The sequence below is a fragment of the Dendrobates tinctorius genome, unplaced genomic scaffold, assembly GCF_039654945.1.
Source record: "Dendrobates tinctorius isolate UK_male_01 unplaced genomic scaffold, ASM3965494v1 ptg000178l, whole genome shotgun sequence".
In the NCBI taxonomy this organism is placed as follows: domain Eukaryota; kingdom Metazoa; phylum Chordata; class Amphibia; order Anura; family Dendrobatidae; genus Dendrobates; species Dendrobates tinctorius.
This window is the reverse complement of record NW_027361845.1, coordinates 4,708,152-4,733,576: the sequence shown is the minus strand read 5'-3', so window position 1 is coordinate 4,733,576 and position 25,425 is coordinate 4,708,152. Positions and strand designations below refer to the sequence as shown.

General features: G+C 41.7%; 1 protein-coding gene across 7 annotated transcripts in view; it reads right to left on the bottom strand.

Moving 5' to 3' along the window:
- LOC141054360 (calpain-5-like) overlaps positions 1–20,164 on the bottom strand; it is a 58,444-nt gene extending 38,280 nt beyond the window's left edge. For 5 of the 7 annotated variants that reach the window (XM_073551679.1, XM_073551683.1, XM_073551684.1 and 2 more), the window contains exons 1-14: positions 19,978–20,164; positions 17,950–18,330; positions 17,475–17,609; positions 10,171–10,385; positions 9,885–10,074; positions 8,573–8,766; positions 8,409–8,486; positions 7,560–7,755; positions 4,294–4,416; positions 4,013–4,209; positions 3,771–3,892; positions 3,567–3,700; positions 2,559–2,940; positions 1,752–2,093 (exon numbers count right to left, since the gene is read on the bottom strand). In XM_073551679.1, the coding sequence (XP_073407780.1) occupies positions 2,770–2,940; positions 3,567–3,700; positions 3,771–3,892; positions 4,013–4,209; positions 4,294–4,416; positions 7,560–7,755; positions 8,409–8,486; positions 8,573–8,766; positions 9,885–10,074; positions 10,171–10,385; positions 17,475–17,609; positions 17,950–18,105 (1,911 nt within the window). In that variant the 5' untranslated portion in view covers positions 18,106–18,330; positions 19,978–20,164 and the 3' untranslated portion in view covers positions 1,752–2,093; positions 2,559–2,769. Of the gene's footprint in view, positions 1–1,751; positions 2,094–2,558; positions 2,941–3,566; positions 3,701–3,770; positions 3,893–4,012; positions 4,210–4,293; positions 4,417–7,559; positions 7,756–8,408; positions 8,487–8,572; positions 8,767–9,884; positions 10,075–10,170; positions 10,386–17,474; positions 17,610–17,949; positions 18,331–19,723; positions 19,955–19,977 lie in introns of those variants that run through there. The other 2 variants (XM_073551681.1, XM_073551680.1) reach the window with 2 other exon arrangements.
- Positions 20,165–25,425: the final 5,261 nt, after the last annotated feature.

Sequence of the window (25,425 nt, the reverse complement as noted above, 5' to 3'; positions counted from 1 at the left end):
GCCATTTTTAGCACAACCTGGGAGGGACTGTATCCTTACTGCAGGACTGACCATTCGCCCTGATAAGTGTCAAATAGGGATGGCTGAGGTGCAGTACCTCGGGCATAGAGTAGGGGGTGGGACCCTAAGGCCTGAGCCTGCCAAGGAGGAAGCCATTAGCAACTTGTGTAGACCCCAGACTAAAAAGCAGGTACTTGTATTTTTAGGAACTGCTGGTTACTATCTCAAATTTGTTTCTAACTTCAGCACCTTGGCCAAGCCCCTAACCGACCTGACCCGCAAGAACATGCCTAGGAATGTGATGTGGACGACTGCATGCGAGGATGCCTTTTCAGCGTTAATGACCGCCCTCGTCACTGCTCCTGTCTTGGCTGCCCCGGATTATAAGCGCAGGTTCCTCGTGCAGACAGATGCATCCACCTTTGGGATTGGGTCAGTAGTTAGCCAAGTGAACGCCGCCAGAGAAGAACATCCTGTTGCTTTTGCCAGTCGGAAACTACTGGATCGGGAAGTTGCCTATGCCACTATTGAAAAGGATTGCCTTGCCATCGTATGGGCGCTAAAAATATTGCAGCCATACTTGTATGACAGAGACTTTACAATCGTTACAGACCACAACCCCCTCACATGGCTGAACCGCGTATCAGGGGACAATGGAAGATTGCTGCGGTGGAGCTTGTCCTTACAACCCTACAGCTTCTCCATCCAATACAAGCGGGGAAGCCAACACTAGAACGCCAATGGTCTGGCTCGACAATAAGAACCATAGGCTCCCCAGGCCGACCTACCCCTGCCACTGTACAAGGAACTATAAATAACTGAGCAACGTGGACTAAAGTGAGCAGGCCAGAGGTCTATGTAGACCCCATAGCGTGCTCACTTATTATGGGGGGGAGAGGTTGTGATGGTGTGACAGGCTATGTGGATATCCTTTTGTGTATATTTCTATTTCACTTATTTTCATAATGTTTTTTTTGTATGTCTATAGCCTGACTGTATCTGTCTCTTGATGACCCCCTGTAGTTCTTTAATCCCCAAGGCTCCTTTGTTCTCCTCTGGGAGGCATGGAAACCGCCCCAACCTGTTTGACTACCCCTGGACACAAGGAAGGGGGTTGGGAGGACAGGAGCTGGTCAAGTCAGTTCCTGTGTGGAGAGGATTGTGTAAAGACTGCACTTCAGAGAGAAGGACCCATTTTATCCTCTGGTGCTAGTGTTTTGGACTCTCATCTCCCTGGACATTTTATCCTGTTACTGGACTACATTCTTGTTCTGGAATATTGTATCCTTAGTGTGGTGGATTGTTTATGGACCTTCTAATTTTGCCTGTAATAAAGGTCTTGGGATTGTTCACCCTTCCCTAGCTTAATTGATTGTGTGGTATCGGAGAAGGACCCCGTGACAAGGGGCAGTATTATAGTAGTTATATTCTTGTACATAGGAGCAGTATTATAGTAGTTATATTCTTGTACATAGGAGCAGTATTATAGTAGTTATATTCTTGTACATAGGGGGCAGTATTATAGTAGTTATATTCTTGTACATAGGAGCAGTATTATAGTAGTTATATTCTTGTACATAGGGGGCAGTATTATACTAGTTATATTCTTGTACATAGGGGGCAGTATTATTGTAGTTATATTCTTGTACATAGGAGCAGTATTCATGTAATTTTCTTTGGACATGTGTGTTGTAATATTAATGTATTCTCATTATATCTGTCTCTACATTGTAAGGATAACACTATTTTACCTGAGTCTCCCTCCACGGTTATGCAGCTTTTGTGAATATTCCCGTATGGGAATGTTACCACCTCACAGCAGACATGCATCTTCAGGGATTTTACATCCATCTCATAGGTTTTGCTATCCTTTTTATGTAATTTCACCACCTCTTGATAAGGAGATTTGGTGTAATTCCCCCAGTGAGGGTTTAGCACAGCGATGACACTGTACGTTCCGTTGGTGTGTTCTTCTTTCCAATGCACCTGGGTCACCCATTCTTCTGAAGGGATCAGAAGGGTGCATATGACCAGGTAGGAATCGGATGGTCTTTGAGTGAAGTGTACATCCAGAAGAGGAGATGATTCTTGCACTGATCAATAAATGAAAAAGACAATATCATTTTTAGTCCACCATCTCTAGACATCTGTGGTGTGTCATATGCTCACTCTATGGACTCCTCTCACTCTGTTGACACTTTGGGGTTATAAGTGTAATCCTAGATTACTTGAAGCTTGTTGTTTACTGTGTGAAAATTGTACTATGCCCCAACCTTCATGGGGTCATTGTTGGTGTTATTGTCCTCATAGAACACAAAGATACCCTCATAAGCTCCCTTTAGCTATTAGACTGTTTTGACTACTTAATGGTTGGACCTTTAGTGCACCATGATTAGAGCATATGGTGGTCCTGAAAAAAACACGTCTTCCAGTATGGTCCAAGACTCTACATGTCTCCAACTATAGCCACCTTCTCAGAAAGACATGACTAGTTATGGTTATTGATCTTCTACCACCAGACTGACCAAGGACATAAAAACAAAAAAAACATATCTTACCTGACCCTGCTCTACTTAGAAAGTAGAGGACTACCAAGAGCAGTTTCTTCATCTTCATACGCGATAGACGAGAGATACTGACAACCAGAAAGGAAGTGCTGAGTGACAATACTGACGAACAGGAAAGCGGGGGAGAGAACGAGAAAGCTACAACCAAAATGTAGGTGATAAAATAAAGAGTTGAGATAAAGACAAGAAGGAGTGGAAAGAGTCAGAGAGCAGTCAGGTCTGAACTGCTCGACGTCTCCACCATGATGTATCCCGCAGATGTCAAATATTTCCTCTGCAGTCTCAGGACTGAGGACTGGTTGGCTTCTCCAACGGCACAAGGAAAGGATACACTTCCCAATAGAGCATCCCTGGACCAACGAGACAGCCAGACCTGAAATCAAGCACATCATTAGAAAAGGTTCTTGGTTTATTAGCACCATAGAGAGCGACTGTGGATACCATGGGGCCCTAGAAGAGGAAGGGGAAGAAACTAATGGGTAAATAAGAGCTAAAACATTTTTGACCTGGTATGTACATAGTATTCTTCTCCATTGTGGACCTTGAAAACGGGGCTCTTGGTAATGGTCCACTTGCAAATATCCTACTACCCTATAGGGATATCTGGAATGTGCAATCTAGAACCAGGTGAGAGAACGCAACCGAAAATAATACATAGATGAAGACAAAAACAACCAATAAACTTGGGACTGCTATTTTTCAAGTTGACCTAATTTTCTTCTGTCCTTCAGTGGAAAACATTGAATTTTAGGTTAGGGAGAGGTCATGGTCTAGTTACTGAGCCCCAATGATCATCCTTGTCACATAGCTTCACTTGAGGTCTTTTTAAAAACAAATAGACAACAAGGCTAATTTGACATTCGTGAACTATCAAGTCCTGCTCAAGGAGATCCTACTTGCCCATGTGGCAATCTGGATATGTCCTGGAGAATATTCAGATTACCGGACGGAGGCAGTGAGTAAAAAATACATAAATCATTACATTTACATTATACCGACCTGAACCATAAGAGGTTTTTTCTCACGCTTACGGTAGAATACCGCCTTCAGGTCAAATTCCGGATTTTGGCCCTTGACTGTCCTTGAGGTTACTTTTTTGCCCTCGCAATGAACTGTAGCATAAAAAGCGGGATCTAGTAGAAACAATATTAGTCAGGACCTATAAAACGTCTTTAAAGAGTCAATGTAGCAGTATTACTGTACCTCTGCTTCCTCCTGGCACCGATAGTCCCGATGCTGCATGCACTGTGATAGAGGTGATCACTCGCGGAGTACCCACCAAGAAGGACATACAGGATGGCTGAGGAGCATCTTGTGTCAGTTCCCTGTGAGAAGGAATTCAGTTTTTATATATTTAACTCCATACAGTCATCCAGTGCAATCTATCATGAGGAACACAAGCGGGGCACAGGTTCTGAAATATAATTAGCTGCCTAATTTTGTACCTTAGATGGCTGACACGGTCTGTATACAGTCGCAGAAGGAAGGAGCCATTCAGTCCTGGTTGGAAAGTTGTCGGTAGGATGACATAGCGCCCTTTTTGTAGCTCCGTATTAACCAAGACACTGCGAGAGTTTATATAAGTTGAAGAAGTAACTTTAGCAGGAGTGCAGTGTAAACGGTATTTACGATTCATCTCCACCTGACCAAAGAAGGCAACAGTGAAGGATCAATGACAGTAGACTAAGACAGAACAAGAATGATCTTGAATTTCACTGTTTGGCACCTTAAAGACAAAGAATCCAATGGGCAGATTTTCACCACCCCCTGCCGTTCGTTGAGTTCTTTGGTCCTCCTGCTCCAAGGAGATGAGAACATGGTCGTGGTCTAACGTGACGTCAAAGGAGAACTGAAACACAAGAGACTTATTTACAATCGTCAGCCTGCTTCTTGTGGAGGCTTTACCAGAAGCTTTCTGGCATTGTGCTTTGTATGGTTGTGACTTGATCACCAAAAGCCTAGCTTTGTCTTTGATTATGATGCATTTATATATAGTGGGTGCAGAAAGTATTCAGACCCCTTTACATTTTTCTCTTTGTTTCATTGCAGCCATTTGGTAAATTCAAAAAAGTTCATTTTGTTTCTCATTAATGTACACTCTGCACCCCATCTTGACGGAAAAAAAACAAATGTAGAAATTTTTTCAAATCTATTCCATTATTTCTAAACACTGTTTTTCGGTGATTACGTTGTATCTCCATTCATACTGCACCCAGACACAAATGATACACCATTTCAAAGGTAAACTTGCCCCCTTCAGCAAGAAAATTGCCAAACAAACCACACATCCACAATTTGATCACAAAATACAGTTTAAACATTAATTTTCATAAACCTGTAGTAAGGAAAAATGACCTGCAGGTGGCACCACACTAGCCCAAAGCACACTACCACAAAGCTGCTTACAGACATCACAAAATATCCAAGCATTTGCCTTGGGGGCTTTCCAGTTTGCCTAACTGCTTGCCCAGCTTATTTCAGCCAAATTAGAGGATTGCACACTTCACTGCAGGTGAGTGGTGAGCTGTCTACAAATATCTAAAGGGCTGTCACATTGTAGAAGGATCAACTTTATTCTCATTTGCACAAGGAAACACTAGAAGCAATGGGATGAAACTGAATGGGAGGAGACACAGATTAGATATTAGAAAAAACTTTTTGACAGTTAGAGTGATCAATGAGTGGAACAGGCTGCCACGAGAAGTGGTGAGTTCTCCTTCAATGGAAGTCTTCAAACAGAGGCTGGACAGACATCTGACTGGGATGATTTAGGGAATCCTGCTTTGAGCAGGGGGTTGGACCAGATGGCCCAGGAGGTCCCTTCCAACTCTACAATTCTATGATTCTATGAGTCACATATGCAAACACATTTGTAAACATGCGCTGCCTATTGAATTGCACACTTTCTCCACTCATACTCAATCCACACAAACAAATGATACACCATTTGAAAGGACAAATGACCTGCAGGTGGCAGCACACTACCCCAAAGCACACTACCACAAAGCTGCTTACAGACATCACAAACAAATCCAAACATTTTCCTTGGGGTCTTTCCAGCTTGCCCAGCCTATTTCAGGCACATTGGAGGATTGCACACTTCACTGCAGGTGAGTCACATATGCAGACACATTTGTATACATGCATTGCTTTTTCGCTGATTACCGTCCTTCGCCCCACACACACACAAATGATGCACCATTTAAAAGGTAAACTTGCACCCTTCTGCAAGAAAACAGCCAAACAAACTACACATCCACGATTTTATCACTAAATACAGTTTAAGCACTTTCATAAACCTGCAGAAAGACACAATGACCTGCAGGTGGCACCTCAAGCAGAAAACATTTTTTGGCCTCTACTTATCAAAACAATTTATTGTATTACCAATTTACATATATAAATACCTGTCTGTGTTCATCAGCTCATGAAATACATTTACATTTGACCAACTTGCTTTTTCTGGAATTGCCTGCACCCCTGATGACCAATTTTGCACAGGCCAAGCTAGTTTATTAAAAAAGAAAAACCAAAATATCACTTGGTCATAAGTATTCAGACCCTTTGCTCAGACACTCATATGTAAGTCACATGCTGTCCATTTCCTTGTGATCCTCCTTGAGATAGTTCTGCTCCTTCATTGGAGTCCAGCTGTGTTTAATTAAACTGATAGGACTTGATTTGTAAAGGCGCACACCTGTCTATATAAGACCTCACAGCTCACAGTGCATGTCAGACCAAATGAGAATCATGAGGTCAAAGGGACTGGCCAAGGAGCTCAGAGACAGAATTGTGGTAAGGCAAACATCTGGCCAAGGTTGCAAAATAATTTCTGCAGTACTCAAGGTTCCTAAGAGCACAATGGCCTCCATAATCCTTAAATGGAAGAAGTTTGGGACCACCAGAAGTCTTCCTAGACCTGGCCATCCAGCCAAACTGAGCAATCGTGGGAGAAGAGCCTTTGTGAGAAAGGTAAAGAGGAACCCCAAGATCACTGTGGCTGAGCTCCACAGATGCAGTAGGGAGGTGGGAGAAAGTTCCATCAAGTCAGCTATCACTGCAGCCCTCCACCAGTCGGGCTTTTATGGCAAGGTGGCCCGATGGAAGCCTCTCCTCAGTGCTAGACATATGAAAGCCCACACAGAGTTTGCTAAAAAAGAAAAAACATGAAGGACTCCCAGACTATGACAAATAAGATTCTCTGGTCTGAAGAGATGAAGGTAGAACGTTTTGGTGATAATTCTAAGAAGTATGTGTGGAGAAAACCTGGCACTGCTCATCACCTGCCCAATACTATCCCAACAGTGAAACATGGTGGTGGCAGCATCATGCTATGAGTGTGTTTTTTAGCTGCAGAGACAGGACGACTGGTTGCCATTGAAGGAAACATGAATGCGGCAAAATACAGAGATATCCTGGATGTAAACCTCTTCCAGAGTGCTCTGGACCTCAGACTTGGCGGAAGGTTCACCTTCCAACAAGACAATGACCCTTAGCACACAGCTAAAATAACAAAGGAGTGGCTTCAGAACAACTCTGTGACCATTCTTGACTGGCCGAGCCAGAGCCCTGACCTAAACCCAATTGAGCATCTCTGGAGAGACCTGAAAATGGCTGTCCACCAACGTTCACCATCCAACCTGACGGAACTGGAGAGGATCTGCAAGGAAGAATGGGAGAGGATCCCAAAATCCAGGTGTGAAAAACTTGTTGCATCATTCCCAAGAAGAGTCATGGCTGTACTAGCTCAAAAGGTGCTTTACTCAATACTGAGCAAAGGGTCTGAATACTTATGACCATGTGATATTTCTGTTTTTCTATTTTAATAAATTTGCAAAAATTTCTACATTTCAGGTTTTTTTCTATCAAGATGGGGTGCAGAGTGTACGTTAATGAGAAAAAATGAACTTTTTTTGAATCTACCAAATGGCTGCAATGAAGCAAAGAGTGAAAAATTTAAAGGGGTCTGAATACTTTCCGTACCCACTTTACCTGTGGATTGTGTAAGTACGTGGCTTTGTTATTTGGACAGCCACCACTCCTGTCCTTCAAGGGATCCTGATGCTGCTTCCAAGCTGAGAAAACTGACTCTTCTTTCCACGTCTTTTGAGTGCTTAGAAGGTGAGTGTTGACTCTTCGGCACAGAGTGATATCGGTGAAGTGAGAGGAGAAATCATCCCAACACATCCTAGTAAAGAATAAGAAGTATGACTCATGTTAGCACTAGTGGCATTGCCGCTCCTCACATGTGCATAAGAAAACATGCCATGAGTCGAAGTCGCCACAAAACCGTAGAACTATGGAGTAGTTGCATTTATTCCTTTACATAGGACCAGATAAGGGTTGGTGGAGGTCTCTGAGAAAAACATTTGGTAGGAATCTTATACCTATCTCATGAACTTAGATCCCACCTCACTTTCTGTTGCAACCACATAGAGAAAAGTTGGACCCAAATCCTAACAACCCTCTTAAAGAGTCTACAGAATTTATAGGGACAGCCAAACAAATGACATAAGACTTCACCTCTTCTCATGTGGATATGATTTTTAAATAGTCATTAGCTGATCCCTGACTTTCTGAGGTGGGGTCAAGGAGGTGAGCTGTGTATACAAATAGTGACTGCCAGGCCTACAAGAAAAATTAAGGCGTATGCATGTGAAGATGAAGGCTACTTTATATCTTCCAGACAACCAGTTCACCTTTAAAATTATTAAACCAGTCTGAAAGGAATGATGAGTGCTGGAGATTTCCTTTATCCCCAAGGCAGTGGTGGACATGTAGGGATGTGCCCTACGAACCTTCCCCATACCCAGCTTATGGTCGAAAGCGAAACTTCTTTACCAAAATTCTCCATCATCGTCAACAGTGACCCCAAGCTTCTCTCTTTGTCTTCGACTCACTTTCTTCCATTCTTCCGACCTACGAAAACATAGAGCATCTGTCCATATAAAATGCCTTAAATGTACAGCTTCTAGCTTTCCTTAGTAGCTCAATTCATCCCTTACTTATCGCTCCAGGCTCCAGTCCACTCTCCGCTCCCCCATGGATTTCGTAGACGAATGAGTCGTAATTTATGTGTCCGAAAAAGGGATAGCAGTCCAGAGTGAAGGTTAATATTCCTAATGGCTGTGACGCTGTAGGCATGACCGGTGACGAGGCCACTCGAAAGAACCTCTTCAATACCTTGACTTGGACTTGGCTGAATGAAAATGGAGTTGCATTTTTCAGCATGGAAACAATCATATAATGACGCTTTGTGAAATTTGACTTCTAAACTTTGGAAGCATCAAGATTCTGCCCAGGTATTTTAAAATTACATGACTCGATTCTATCCCATCTCTACGAACGTTATTTTGTCCCATTCATTACAAACACTCATTATCTCCTCAATATCCCTCAAGATTATCAGACAATTTTAGGCCTGTTGTTGGGGATTGTAATCTTTATCTCCTAAAATGCCAAGAGATTGAAGAAGCGATACGAGGGATTCCGATCCATCAGCCTGGTCAGTAATTTGTGATCACTGAATGTTTTGCCCACATATATCCTTACCTACTGGCATTTCTGGCTCCTCTTTTGATTAGTAGATCTGGCGCAGTGTCATATGTGTGTTACACCGCAAAGTTGATGGTGCGCTAGACCAGCTGGTCATAAGAACAGCCAGGAATACCACGAAGTAAGGAGGTTCTTCTGTCCAATGGTCTCAGATTATTGACTATGCCGAAGGACAGGAGTCCTACAAATCGATTTTCCCATCTCTACAACAAAGTTCTTTCTTGGTGATAGCAAATCTGGTAGTTGGGCCTGACAGGGGAAGACTATCTCCACTTGCCTGGGCAGGTTAGCAAGATCACTCCTTATCTGACCCTGATCCATCCATTATGTTCTCATAAATATTGGTTCTCAGTAAGACTATTGAAAGTCTTCATAATCTTACCCTCAATAATTGAAAATGCTCAATATTTCCACTGAATATTTGAACATTGGATGTGGTCCTCTACAGCAGGGTTCCCCAACTGCAGTCCTCAAGGCCCACCAACAGATCATGTTTTCAGAATTTCCTTTGTATTGCACAGGTGAAGCAATTATCACCTGAGCAATACTAAGGAAAACATGATCTGTTGGTGGGCCTTGAGGACTGGATTTGGGGAACCCTACTCTACAGAAGCATTGTCTATTACCTAGCCTAATGGTCACATTTTCTTCTCCCATTAACATGACCCAAATCAGAGGTACCATCAATTATCTCCCTTCTATATTGACCATTGGGCTTGATCATTGTATCAGCCAGTATCATTCATTGAATAAAGGTTTTACCCTGATAGCAGCCGAAATGAGAGATGCTCGGGAATGGGCTTTCATCAACAACTTGAACAGTTTCTTCTTTTCCTCTTCTGACCTATAATTCCCTTCATAAAGACTGATGGCCTCAGACACCCCTCCAGTGAAGTCAATGAGAGCTTCAGCAGTGCTGCCTCCATCCAAAGCTTCATAATTCCCAATAAGCCTGTGAAAAAAAATATGGTAATAAAAGATGGAGGAGTAAAAACAAGGATGAATCAAGAGCAGCAGCACGAGACCACAGAAGTACAGAGAACCTTACTTTGCATACGCCTTCTCAAGAAGGGAACACCAAAACACATCACCCTTCTGACCAGGCCGACAGAATATCAATTCTCCACCAGATGTGGGCAGAAGGTCATCAATCACAACCTCCACCCACCGACCAAAGCGCCAAAAGCGGAACCTAAAGATGCCAGAGTGTGAAGAACTTGCACCTGAGTGAGGCCAGTCCTGTTCTTCAGGGGAAGGTATAACCTGTAAGAAAAGGCATCATTGAGATGGGATCAAAATACTATATACAAGATGGAGAACGTACACCAGTTGTAAATTTAGCTGTATACCAAAGGATGCCCAGGTTATACCAGATGTGCATATATAATAATATATAGAAGATGCCCATGTTATACCATCTGTACATATAGAATTATATACCAGAGAATGCCAAGGTTATGCCAGCTGTATACAGCTCTGGCAAAAATTGAGACCACTGCACAGTTTTATAAAAATCAGCTTCTCTCCATGTCTGACAGCCATTCCATTCCAGTGTCAGTTGAATTCCAACCAGAGTACACCTCATTCTACTTAATGTGCTTCTGATTAGGTGATAACCTAAACCAAATCTTATTTAACGAAGGAAAGTATAAAAAAACTCTACTGTGGTGTTCACAATCCTCTTGCAATAGGACAAGCTGGATGGCAAAACAAGTGCTAGTAATATCCCAAAAGTAATAGTGATGAAAAAATAACTTTTAACCATGCCAAAGGAGTTGAAAAGAAAAGTCTTGAGTGAGGAAAAGAAGGGCTCAATTCTGGCTTTACTAGCAGAGGGATACAGTGAGCATCATGTTGCCTCCATCCTTAAAATTTCTAAGACAGCAGTCCATTACAACAAGGTCAAGCAGCAGACATTGGGGACAACAAAGTTACAGACCGGCAGAAGGCCAAAACGACTCTCCACTGACTGTGATGACCGTCATCTTATTCAAATGTCACTCAGCAACCTCAGGATGACATCAACTGACCTACAAAAGGAATGGCAAATGGCAGCTGCGGTGAAGTGCACAGCAAGAACAGTTCGTAACAGGTTCCTAGAGGCAGGGCTCAAGTCATGTAAAGGTAGAAAAAAGTCTTTCATCAATGAGAAGCAAAGGAGAGCCAGGCTGAAGTTTGCCAAAGACCATAAGGATTGGACCATAGAGGACTGGAGTAAGGTAGTCTTCTCTGATGAGTTTAATTTTCAGCTTTGCCCAACACCTGGTCGTCTTATGGTTAGACGGAGACATGGAGAGGCGTACAAGCCACAGTGTCTTGCACCCACTGTGAAATTTGGTGGAGGATCGGTGATGATCTAGGGATGCTTCAGCAAGGCTGGAATTGGGCAGGTTTATCTTTGTGAAGGACGTATGAATCAAGCCTCATATGAGATTATCCTGGAAAAAACAGTTGATTCCTTCTGCTCAGGTAATGTTCCCCAACTCTGAGGACTGTTTTTTCCAGCAGGACAATGCGCCATGCCACACAGCTAGGTGAATCAATGTGTGGATGAAGGACCACCACATCAAATCCCTGTCATGGCCAGCCCAATCTCCAGACTTGAAAACCTCTGGAATGTAATCAAGAGGTGTCATGGTCCAGTCCGGAGTTTATTTTCTGCTGTCTTCACTCCGGACTGGTCATGCGGCAGTTAATCTCCTCAGCCTCGTTCTGGAGCTAGCTGGGCTATTTCAGTCTCTCACAGCCTACTGACCAGTATTAGTGATAGCTCAAGCTTCCAGTTTAGAGCCTCTGACCCTTGTACCCTGGTGATCCTCCTGCCTTTGACTGATATTCACGTGTATGACCCGGACTGATTTCTGACCCCGTCTCTTGGTATTCGTCTCTGCTGTTACGTTCCCTCTCTGGCATCTGACTCCCCGGCTTGTACCCCGACCACGTATTTCGTCTCACGTTTTGGACCCCGTGCTCATGTTCTGGCTTTCTGACTCTCGGCTTGGTATTTTGACTACGTGTATTGCTGCTCCTTCTGGTACGTCTGCTCCTGCTAGTTTCTGACTCGGTTCGTCTGACTATTCTCTCTCATTACCTGTGGCACCTGTGCTGTTGCTCAGGGTTGCTGCTCTTAGTGTGTAACCTCTCTTACCTCACCAGCTCCCCCTGGTGGAGGTTTCACTACAAGAGGGAGATGGATAGTCACAAGCCATCAAACAAAGAAGAACTGCTTACATTTTTGTACCAGTTGTGGCTTAAGGTCACCCAAAGACAGTGTGAAAGACTGGTGGAAAGCAGCCAAGACGCATGAAAGCTGGGATTACAAATAAAGGTTATTCCTCAAAACATTGATTTCTGAACTTTTCCCGAGTTAAAACAGTATTGTTGTTTCTAAATGATTATGAACTTGTTTTTTAGCATTATTTGAGGTCTGCAAGCACTGCACTTTTTTGTTATTTTGAACATTTCTCATTTTCTGAAAATAAATAGAAAATTTGGTGCTTGGAGATTCGGAGACATGCTGTCAGCAGTTTATAGAATAAAAGAACAATTTACATTTTACTCAGAAATATACTGTACCTATGAAGAGAAAAATCAGACAAACTGAAAATTTTGCAGTGGTCTCTTAATTTTTGCCAGAGCTGTATATACGGAATATAGTTATATACCAGAGCATGCCCAGGTTACACCAGCTGTACATGTATAACCATATACCAGCAGATAACTGTGTTATACCAGCTATAAATGTATACAGTTGTGCGAAAAAGTGTTTGCCCACTTCCTGATTTCCTATTCTTTTGCATGTTTGTCACACTTAAATGTTTCAGATCACCATACACATTTAAATTTAAATATTAGGCAAAGATAACACAAGCAATCACAAAATGCAGTTTTTAAATGAAAGTCTTTATTATTAAGGGAAAAAGAAATTCAAACCTAAAGGATACTGTGTGAAAAAGTTATTACCCCCTTAAAACATACAGTAAATTAACTGGTTTATCACATCTTTGAGAAGCGGAGTTCAAATTAACAAGCCACACCCAGGCCTGATTACTGCCACACCTGTTCTCAATCAAGAAATCACTTAAATAGGACCTGCCTGACAAAGTGAAGTAAACCAAAAGATACTCAAAAGCTAGACATGCTGCGATCCAAAGAAATTCTGGAACAAATGAGAAATAAAGTAATTAAGATCGATTAGTCTGGAAAATATTATAAAGCCCTTTCTAAAGCTTTGGGACTCCAGCAAACCACAGTGCAAGCCATTATCCACAAATGGCGAAAACATGGAACAGTGATGAACACTTCCAGGAGAAGCCGGCCGACAAAAATTACCTAAAGAGTGCAGCTATGATTCATCCAAGAGGTCAAAAAAGACCCCACAATAACATCCAAAGAACTGAAGGATGCGCTCTCGCTGCATCTCATTCATTCCAACGCCAGCAGCTCTTCCAGCCAAGCGATCATGTGGTCCCACTCATTAAGGTAATGAATATTCACGCCTCTCCACTCCCATAGGCGTGGAGTGAATATTCATTACCTTAATGAGTGGGGCCACGTGATCGCTTAGGCCGGAAGGACTGCTGGTTCCGGAACAAGATGCAGCAAGAACGCGCAGGGAAGGTAGGTAGGATGTTTTTTTTATAGAAACCATGCATATAAGGATAGGGGATAAGGAGCCAAGCATAGGACAGGACGGGGGAGCCATGCAAACCAGGAGTCAATAAGTTTACCCAGTTTTTCGTGACAAAATTAGGTGCCTCGGCTTATACTCAGGTCGACATACTTGAGTATTTACGGTAAGTGTGACAAACATGCAAAAGAATAAGAAATCAGGAAGGGGCAAACACTTTCACACAACTGTATATAATTACAGTATATACAGGAGATGCTCAGCTTATACCAGCTGTACATATATAATTATATATAGACGATACCCAGGTTATATCAGCTGTACATATATAATTATTTACAAAGGATGCCCAGCTTATACCAGCTGCACATATATAATTATATATAGAAGATACCCAGGTTATATCAGCTGTACATATATAATTATTTACAAAGGATGCCCAGGTTATACCAGCTGCACATATATAATTATATATAGAAGATACCCAGGTTATATCAGCTGTACATATATAATTATTTACAAAGGATGCCCAGCTTATACCAGCTGCACATATATAATTATATATAGAAGATACCCAGGTTATATCAGCTGTACATATATAATTATTTACAAAGGATGCCCAGCTTATACCAGCTGCACATATATAATTATATATAGAAGATACCCAGGTTATATCAGCTGTACATATATAATTATTTACAAAGGATGCCCAGGTTATACCAGCTGCACATATATAATTATACACGGGAGACACCCAGGTTATACCAGCTGTACATATATAATTATATACAGGGGATACCCAGGTTATACCAGCTGTACATATATAATTATATACAGGAGATGCCCAGGTTAAACCTGCTGTACATATATAATTATATACAGGAGATGCCCAGCTTATACCAGCTGCACATATATAATTATACACGGGAGACACCCAGGTTATACCAGCTGTACATATATAATTATATACAGGAGACACCCAGGTTATACCAGCTGTACATATATAATTATATACAGGAGATACCCAGGTTATAACAGCTGTACATATATAATTACATACACTAGATGCTCAGGTTATACCAACTGTACATATATAATTATATACAGTAGATGCCTCGGTTATACCAGCGGTACCTATATAATTATATACCGTAGATGTCCAGGTTATACCAGCTGTACATATATAATTATATACAAGAGATGCCCAAGTTATACCAGCTGTACATATATAATTATATACAGGAGATGCCCAGGTTACACCAGCTGTACATATATAATTTTATACAGTAGATGCCCCGGTTATACCAACTGTACATATAGAATTATATACAGAAGATGCCCAGGTTATACCAGCTGTACATATATAATTATATACAGGAGATGCCCAGCTTATACCAGCTGCACATATATAATTATACACGGGAGACACCAAGGTTATACCAGCTGTACATATATAATTATATACAGGAGATGCCCAGGTTATACCAGCGGTACCTATATAATTATATACCGCAGATGTCCAGGTTATACCAGCTGTACATATAAAATTATATACAGAAGATGCCCAGGTTATACCAGCGGTATATATAATTATATACTGTAAATGTCCAGGTTATACCAGCTGTACATATATAATTATATACAAGAGATGCCCAAGTTATACCAGCTGTACATATAAAATTATATACAGGAGATACCCAGGTTATACCAGCTGTACATACGGTATATAATTTTATACAGTAGATGCCCCGGTTATACCAACTGTACATATAGAATTATATACAGAAGATGCCCAGGTTATACCAGCGGTACATATAATTATATACTGTAAATGTCCAGGTTATACCAGCTGTACATATATAATTATATACAAGAGATGCCCAGGTTATACCAGCTGTACATATATAATTATATACAGAAGATGCCCAGGTTATACCAGATGTACATATATAATTATATACAGGAGATGCCCAGGTTATACCAGCGGTACCTATATAATTATATACCGTAGATGCCCAGGTTATACCAGCTGTACATATATAATTATATACAGGAGATGCCCAGCTTATACCAGCTGCACATATATAATTATACACGGGAGACACCCAGGTTATACCAGCTGTACATATATAATTATATACAGGAGATGCCCAGGTTATACCAGCGGTACCTATATAATTATATACCGCAGATGTCCAGGTTATACCAGCTGTACATATAAAATTATATACAGAAGATGCCCAGGTTATACCAGCGGTACATATAATTATATACTGTAAATGTCCAGGTTATACCAGCTGTACATATATAATTATATACAAGAGATGCCCAAGTTATACCAGCTGTACATATATAATTATATACAGGAGATACCCAGGTTATACCAGCTGTACATATATAATTTTATACAGTAGATGCCCCGGTTATACCAACTGTACATATAGAATTATATACAGAAGATGCCCAGGTTATACCAGCGGTACATATAATTATATACTGTAAATGTCCAGGTTATACCAGCTGTACATATATAATTATATACAAGAGATGCCCAGGTTATACCAGCTGTACATATATAATTATATATAGAAGATGCCCAGGTTATACCAGATGTACATATATAATTATATACAGGAGATGCCCAGGTTATACCAGCGGTACCTATATAATTATATACCGTAGATGTCCAGGTTATACCAGCTGTACATATATAATTATATACAGGATATTCCCAGGTTATACCAGCTGTACACATATAATTATATACAGGAGATACCCAGGTTATACCAGCTGTACATATAAAATTATATACAAGAGATGCCCAGGTTATACCAGCTGTACATATATAATTATATACAAGAGATGCCCAGGTTATACCAACTGTACATATATCATTATATACAGAAGATGCCCAGGTTATACCAACTGTACATATATCATTATATACAGAAGATGCCCAGGTTATACCAGTGGTACCTATATAATTATATACTGTAGATGCCCAGGTTATACCAGCTGTACAAAGATAGGATAGGACTCTAGCCAATAGCAGCGCTGAGGGAGTAGCCACATCCAGGTCCTGGTACTTGGACGCTGCCATGGCAGACATACAGTACAATGGTACATAGTAATTGGGAGGCCTTGTTACATATTTTGACTTTGAGTCATGGAGATTTCTATCGGGTCTTAAGTTCTCCGTGTAATGGAACATTTGTAAAGTTGAACACAAATATACACAATTGGCAGTAGTCAGTGACCGGCGAACTAGAGCCTTGGGAACCTCTTCCGATTATGTAATTTGCCATGGGTCTACTAATCAGAAGACGCACCGGGGATACCAGCAGTTGGGAGGAGGCTCCTATGACTCCAGTCTGGTGGCCTCAGAGTACCGATGTCATCTTTGGATCAGGCTTCTGCAAATCTTTTTGCTCAAGTCTTTATTTTTTCTGTCCAAGTTCCAATAGGTTTTTGTTCTGAATCTCCAGCCTTAAATTTGGTGAAAATCCAATAACATCCACGTGTCATTAAACCGGCCCAATAAAGGAGTCAACATGGTTTAGAAATATTAGAAAACATGGCTACCCTAATTATCCTCACATAGTGCGCGATTTTGGAGCCAAGCTGCAATTTTAGACCCAACCCTTGTGCAGGTGTGCCGCTATCCCTAAACACCAAGCAGCCACATTATTGGAGAGGCCACATCAGGAATGGAGGCAACTTACCTTCTTCCAAATTGATGGATCTCCAGCCAGACAAGAAACAGCAGCTACAAACCAGCAATTGCCCAGACTGCCCTGCTGCAGGTCCCGTGGACTGATGCCGCCATCGGAAAACAGACGAGGTGCCCGCACAAGATCCTATGAAGAAGACATGCAACATGATTCTCCAAATGTACTGTTCCTGAATCTGTAGGGTGGGCACATTCCCTTCAAGAGCACACAATACTTAAGAGCTTTGGGTGGGATTGGAAGGGGGCACCTTAGCTTCTGTGGCCTTGGGCACCACAGTTGTGCCATACTGCAGGAGATCAAGTAGCAAGAGAAAATGTATAACCAAATATTAAAGATACCAATGGCAAAATTTTGAAAATCTCACAACTTGCTTAAAGCTCCTACCAAGGACAACCTCCTCAATTGAAGAAGACCAGTCAAATGAGAGTGGCACATAGGTGAGCCAATAACACAGCATCATAATTACCTGGGGACGCTTCCACTCTACAACTCTGGGAGGACTTCTGCTATAGTAAAGGGACTGGTTACTCGCTGGGAAGTTGGGGTCCTCAAAGAGACAACTTCTCTGACGACACTGATTTTTGATACGGTCATAATGTTGGTCTTGGAAATGAACCACCATTGTGTGGATTCTCCACCACCATAGAAGGAAATGTTGCACCAGTTTAATGGAGGATACGTCCGGATATGACTTTTATTAAAGGTAAATTGCTTGTTTTGTATTTATGCCAGAAACACACTCCATTAGCCACCAGCAAAGTTGCTGAAAATTATCCAGACCATGCTAGTCCGAGGGTTCAAAGTTTCTCCATTTTTGTATCAAAGATCTTGATGCATTTTCCCAGTCCTGGAATTATCAGAGGGTGTGATGGTAAATATAACCTGCCAAGCTAGTTTTTATCAGCAACACCCAAAGCTAGAGAGAAAGACAGATAGCTAGTAGTCCACCCAAACACAGAAAGAAACACTGAAGAGTAGTTAGCTCAAAAATAGACAGAAAGACAGGAGTGTAGACCACCCAAAGACAGATCGATAAGAGTAGTCCACCTAAAAACAGAAGAACAGAAATGTAGTCCACCCAAAGAGAGAAAGACAGAAGAGTAGTCTACCCAAAGACAGACAGAAGAGTACACCACTGAAAGACAGAAACACTGAAGAGTAGTTGGCTCAAAAATATACAGAAAGACAGACGTGTAGTCCACCCAAAGACAGACTGATAAGAGTAGTCCACTCAAAAACAGAGGAGTAGCCCAACCAAAGAGTGAAAGACAAAAGAGTCGTCTACCCAAACACATACAGAAAGACAGAAGAGTAGTCCACCCAAAGACAGACAGAAGGACAGAAGAGTAGTTACCCAAAGACAGACAGTAGGTAAGAAGAGAAGTCCACCCAATGACAGACAGTAAGTAAGAAGAGAAGTCCACCCAATGACAGATAGGCAAGATGAGAATTTCACCCAATGACAGACAGTAGGCAAGAAGAGAAATCTACCCAATGACAGACAGTAGGTAGGACGAGAAGTTCACCCAATGACAGACAGTAGGTAAGAAGAGAAATCCACCCAATGACAGACAGTAGGTAAGAAGAGAAATCCACCCAATGACAGACAGTAGGTAGGACGAGAAGTCCACCCAATGACAGACAGTAGGTAAGAAGAGAAATCCACCCATTGACAGACAGTAGGTAAGACGAGAAGTCCACCCAATGACAGACAGTAGGTAAGACGAGAAGTCCACGCAATGACAGACAGTAGGTAAGAAGAGAAGTCCACCCAATGACAGACAGTAGGTAGGACGAGAAGTCCACCCAATGACAGACAGTAGGTAAGAAGAGAAATCCACCCATTGACAGACAGTAGGTAAGACGAGAAGTCCACCCAATGACAGACAGTAGGTAAGACGAGAAGTCCACCCAATGACAGACAGTAGGTAAGAAGAGAAGTCCACCCAATGACAGACAGAAGGACAGAAGAGAAGTCCACCCAATGACAGACAGTAAGTAAGAAGAGAAGTCCACCCAATGACAGATAAGAGTAGTGCACCCAGAGAAAGGGAACTAATCCGCCCAAACACAGTAGGCCAGAAGAGTAACCCACCTAAAGAAAAATAGTAAGACATGCAGTCCCCCAATAACAGAAAGAAGAGTAGTCCACCCTGACAGAGAAAAAGAGAAGTCCCTGGAAAAATAGACTGCAAAACAGTAAAGTATTTCAACCAAAGACAGACAATATGACAAATTACCGTAGTAGTTAGGGAAGGGAGAACCTGTAGTCCAGAGAAGTCCGCGCGTTATAGAGATAACAATTAGGTGACTCCTACAGAGCTACTATTTGTGGTTCTGGAGGGAGGGTGCATATAGACACCAGGGCAAAGGTTAAAACACAGGTGTACAGGTATAATCAGAAGAAAGACATATGCTCATGAGACGAGAGACAGGAGACAACACGATAAAGACCAAAAGTGGACAGTGATACATCAGAGTGACAGAGACTTACCACAAAGTCATATGAGCTAGGTATTCATAAGAGAACACACAAGATGGTGCCGAGACAAGCGGAGGTCACCTTTTAGACAGTAAGAATAGGAGCTCACAAATCAATGAAACACAAACCATAATGGAGGCAAGTGACAGAAGAGAAGCTGTCAGGTGTAAGCAGGTCCGGGCAGTGTCCACACCCGTCTGTGATTCACCCGCACCGAGGACGCATGTGTGAGAACGGTGCATTACACCATGTCATCCACTAACATCACCACTAGAGATTACGACACTTCCAACAAACATTTCTTATCAATATAATAACAATATAATTCTATAAAATTGTACTAATCCTAAACTGTCCTGAGCATCAAGAAAATTATGGTTTAAACGCGGGTAAAATCACAAAATTAAACTGGCTTCACATAGTGCTGTACCTGCTTTCTTCACTAAAAACGCAGCAAAAGCTGACACCTGAGTTATTAGGCTATGTGCACACGCTGCGGTTCTGCTGCGATTTTGGCCCTGCGGAACCGCAGCAGTTCTGCAGACATGGTACAGTATCATGTTACCCTATGGGTTTTAAAAACCGCAGTGCTCACGCTGCGGTTTTTTCCGCGCGGATTTGCTGCGGTTTATAAACCGCAGCATGTCAATTGTTTCTGTGGATTCCGCTGCGGTTTTGCACCTATTCCATTGTCCAGGTGCCAAACCGCAGTGCACTTTACCTGCGGTTTTACCGTCTAATTACTACAGAGTAAATCTGCCTACTGTGTACAAAAATAACTACTGTAGTAATACTACATTGTATGTACAAGAATATATCTATAATACTGCTCTTATGTACAAGAATATAACTACTATAATACTGCCCCTATGTACAAGAATATAACTACTATAATACTGCCCCTATGTACAAGAATATAACTACTATAACACTGCTCCTATGTACAAGAATATAACTACTATAATACTACCCACTATGTACAAGAATATAACTACTATAATACTTCCCTTATGTACAAGAATATATCTACTATAATACTGCTCCTATGTACAAGAATATATCTACTATAATACTGCTCCTATGTACAAGAATATATCTACTATAATACTGCTCCTATGTACAAGAATATAACTGCTATAATACTGCTCCTATGTACAAGAATATAACTACTATAATACTGCCTCTATGTACAAGAATATATCTACTATAAAACTGCTTCTATGTACAAGAATATAACTACTATAATACTTCCCTTATGTACAAGAATATATCTACTATAATACTGCTCCGATGTACAAGAATATATCTACTATAATACTGCTCCTATGTACAAGAATATAACTGCTATAATACTGCTCCTATGTACAAGAATATAACTACTATAATACTGCCTCTATGTACAAGAATATATCTACTATAATACTGCTCCTATGTACAAGAATATAACTGCTATAATACTGCTCCTATGTACAAGAATATAACTGCTATAATACTGCTCCTATGTACAAGAATATAACTACTATAATACTGCTCCTATGTACAAGAATATAACTACTGTAATACTGCCCCTATGTACAAGAATACAACTACTATAGTACTGCCCCTATGTACAAGAATACAACTACTATAATACTAACCCTATGTACAAGAATATAGCTACTATAATACTGCCCTTATGTACAAGAATATAACTACTATAATACTGCTCCCTATGTACAAGAATATAACTACTATAATACTGCCCCTATGAACAAGAATATAACTACTATAATACTGCCCCTATGTACAAGAATATAACTACTATAATACTGCTCCCTATGTACAAGAATATAACTACTATAATACTGCCCCTATGTACAAGAATATAACTACTATAATGCCCCCTATGTACAAGAATACAACTACTATAATACTGCCCCTATGTGCAAGAATATAATTACGATAATACTGCCACTATGTGCTAGAATATAACTACTATAATACTGCCCCTATGTACAAGAATACAACTACTATAATACTGCCCCTACATACAAGAATATAACTACTATAATACTGCTCCTATGTACAAGAATATAACTACTATAATACTGCTCCTATGTACAAGAATATAACTAATATAATACTGCCCCCTATGTACAAGAATATAGCTACTATAATACTGCCCCAAAGTACAAGAATATAACTACTATAATACTGCCCCCTATGTACAAGAATATAACTACTATAATACTGCTCTTATGTACAAGAATATAACTACTATAATACTGCCCCCTATGTACAAGAATATAACTACTATAATACTGCTCTTATGTACAAGACTATAACTGCTATAATACTGCTCCTATGTACAAGAATATAACTACTATAATAATGCTCCTATGTACAAGAATATAACTACTATAATACTGCTCCTATGTACAAGAATATAACTACTGTAATACTTCCCCTATGTACAAGAATACAACTACTATAGTACTGCCCCTATGTACAAGAATACAACTACTATAATACTGCCCCTATGTACAAGAATACAGCTACTATAATACTGCCCCTATGTACAAGAATATAACTACTATAATACTGCTCCCTGTGTACAAGAATATAACTACTATAATACTGCCCCCTATGTACAAGAATACAACTACTATAATACTGCCCCTTTGTGCAAGAATATAACTACGATAATACTGCCCCTATGTGCAAGAATATAACTACTATAATACTGCCCCTATGTACAAGAATACAACTACTATAATACTGCCCCTATGTACAAGAATACAACTACTATAATACTGCCCCTACGTACAAGAATACAACTACTATAATTCTGCCCCTATGTACAAGAATACAACTACTATAATACTGCCCCCTATGTACAAGAATATAACTACTATAATACTGCTCTTATGTACAAGAATATAACTACTATAATACTGCTCCTATGTACAAGAATATAACTACTATAATACTGCCCCTATGGACAAGAATATATCTACTATAATACTGCCTGTCACGGGGTCCTTCTCTGATATCACACAATCAACAGAGCAAGCGAAGTGTGAACAATTCCAAGACCTTTATTCAGGCAAAAATACGAAAAGGTCCATATTCAGTCCACCACACAAAGGATAAGATAGTCCAGAATAAGAATTCAGTCCAGTAACAGGATAAAATGTCCAAGGAAACGAGATTCCAAAACTCTAACACCAGAGGATAAAATGGGTCCTTCTCGCTGAAATGCAGTCTTTACACGATCCTGTCCACACCGGAACTGACTTGCCCAGCTCCTGTTCTCTCTCCACCCCCTTCCTTGTCCAGGGAAAGTCAAACAAGTTGGGGCGGTTTTCAGGCCCCCCAGAGGAGAACAAAGGGGCTTAGGGATTAATGCACTACAGGGGGGTCATCAAGAGACAGATACAGTGAGGCTGTAGACTTACAATGTAATAAGAAAAACACTGTGAAAATAACTGAAATAAAAAAATAGGAATATACAAAAATTGACATCCACATAGCATATCACACCATCACAACCTCCCCCCCCCATAATAAGTGAGCACGCTATGAGGTCTACACAGACCTCTGGCCTGCTCACTTTAGTCCACATTGCTCAGTTATTTGTAGTTCCTTGTACAGTGGCAGGGGTAGGTCGGCCTGGGGAGCCTATGGTTCTTCTTGTCGAGACAGTCCATTGGCGTTCTGGTGTTGGCTTCCTCGCTTGTATTGGATGGAGAAGCTGTAGGGTTGTAAGGACAAGCTCCACCGCAGCAATCTTCCATTGTCCCCTGATACGCGATTCAGCCATGTGAGGGGGTTGTGGTCTGTAACGATTGTAAAGTCTCTGCCATACAAGTATGGCTGCAATTTTTTTAGCGCCCATACGATGGCAAGGCACTCCTTTTCAATAGTGGCATAGGCAACTTCCCGATCCAGTAGTTTCTGACTGGCAAAAACAACAGGATGTTCTTCTTCGGCGGCGTTCACTTGGCTAAGTACTGCCCCAATCCCAAAGGTGGATGCATCTGTCTGCACGAGGAACCTGCGTTTGTAATCCGGGGCAGCCAAGACAGGAGCAGTGACGAGGGCAGTCTTTAACGCTGAAAAGGCATCCTCGCATGCCGTCGTCCACATCACATTCCTAGGCATGTTCTTGCGGGTCAGGTCGGTTAGGGGCTTGGCCAAGGTGCTGAAGTTAGAAACAAATTTGCAATAGTAACCAGCAGTTCCTAAAAATGCAAGTACCTGCTTTTTAGTCTGGGGTCTACACCAGTTGCTAATGGCTTCCACCTTAGCAGGCTCAGGCCTTAGTGTCCCACCCCCTACTCTATGCCTGAGGTACTGCACCTCAGCCATCCCTATGTGGCACTTATCAGGGTGAATGGTCAGTCCTGCAGTAAGGATACAGTCCAGCACTATGCCCAAGTGTTTAAGATGTTCCTCCCAGGTTGTGCTAAAAATGGCAGTGTCGTCTAAGTAAGCACAGGCAAAGTCCTGACATTGTTGTAACAGTCGATCCACCAGTCTCTGGAAAGTAGCGGGGGCAGTTTTCATCCCAAAGGGCATTCCCAGGAACTCATAAAGCCCAAATGGTGTAATGAAGGCTGAGCGCTCCCGAGCGTCCTCCTTTAGGGGTATCTGCCAGTACCCCTTGCTCAAGTCTAACGTGGTCACAAACTGGGCACTGGCCAGACGATCCAATAGATCATCAATCCTGGGCATGGGATAAGCATCACTCTTGGTGGCATCATTTAGTCGTCTGTAATCAACGCAGAATCGTGTTGTACCATCCTTCTTGGGGACCAGGACGACAGGAGAGGCCCAAGAACTGTGAGATGGCTGAATAACTCCCAGCTGTTTCATCTCCTCCAGTTTGTTCTTTATCATGCCTTGAACAGCCTCTGGAACCCGGTAGGCAGCCTGCTGGATGGGACGTTGTCCGGGGGTTTCCACATGGTGACTGGTGAGAGTAGTCTTCCCCGGCTTTGAGGAGAAAGCAGCAGCCCTCGGCCTTGGTACGGCGACAATATCGTCCTTTTGTATATCCGATAAATGGGAGCCCAGGGGCACTTGTTCCAGTGATCCTCCCGCTTGGGCAACCTGGAGGAGATCGAGGAGATACTCGTCGTCGGCGGTATCACTAGGGGGGTGGCAGACAGCTAGAACAGGCAGAGATCGGTCGTGGTAGTCTTTCAGCATGTTAATGTGGACGGTTTTCTGTCGTCGACCACTAGAGTCCAGGGCAATAACATAGGTAGTGTCATTAATTTTCTTGACAACCTGATAACGGCCTTCCCACACTGCTTGAAGCTTGTTGGCAGGGGAAGCAGTAATCATGAGCACTTGCTGTCCTTCCATAAATTCCCGGTTCCTGGCATTACGGTCATACCAGGTTTTTTGTCTGGACTGGGCCATTCGCTGATGTTCTTTAGCAAAGGTAGCTAGCTGGGCGAGACGGTCTCTGAG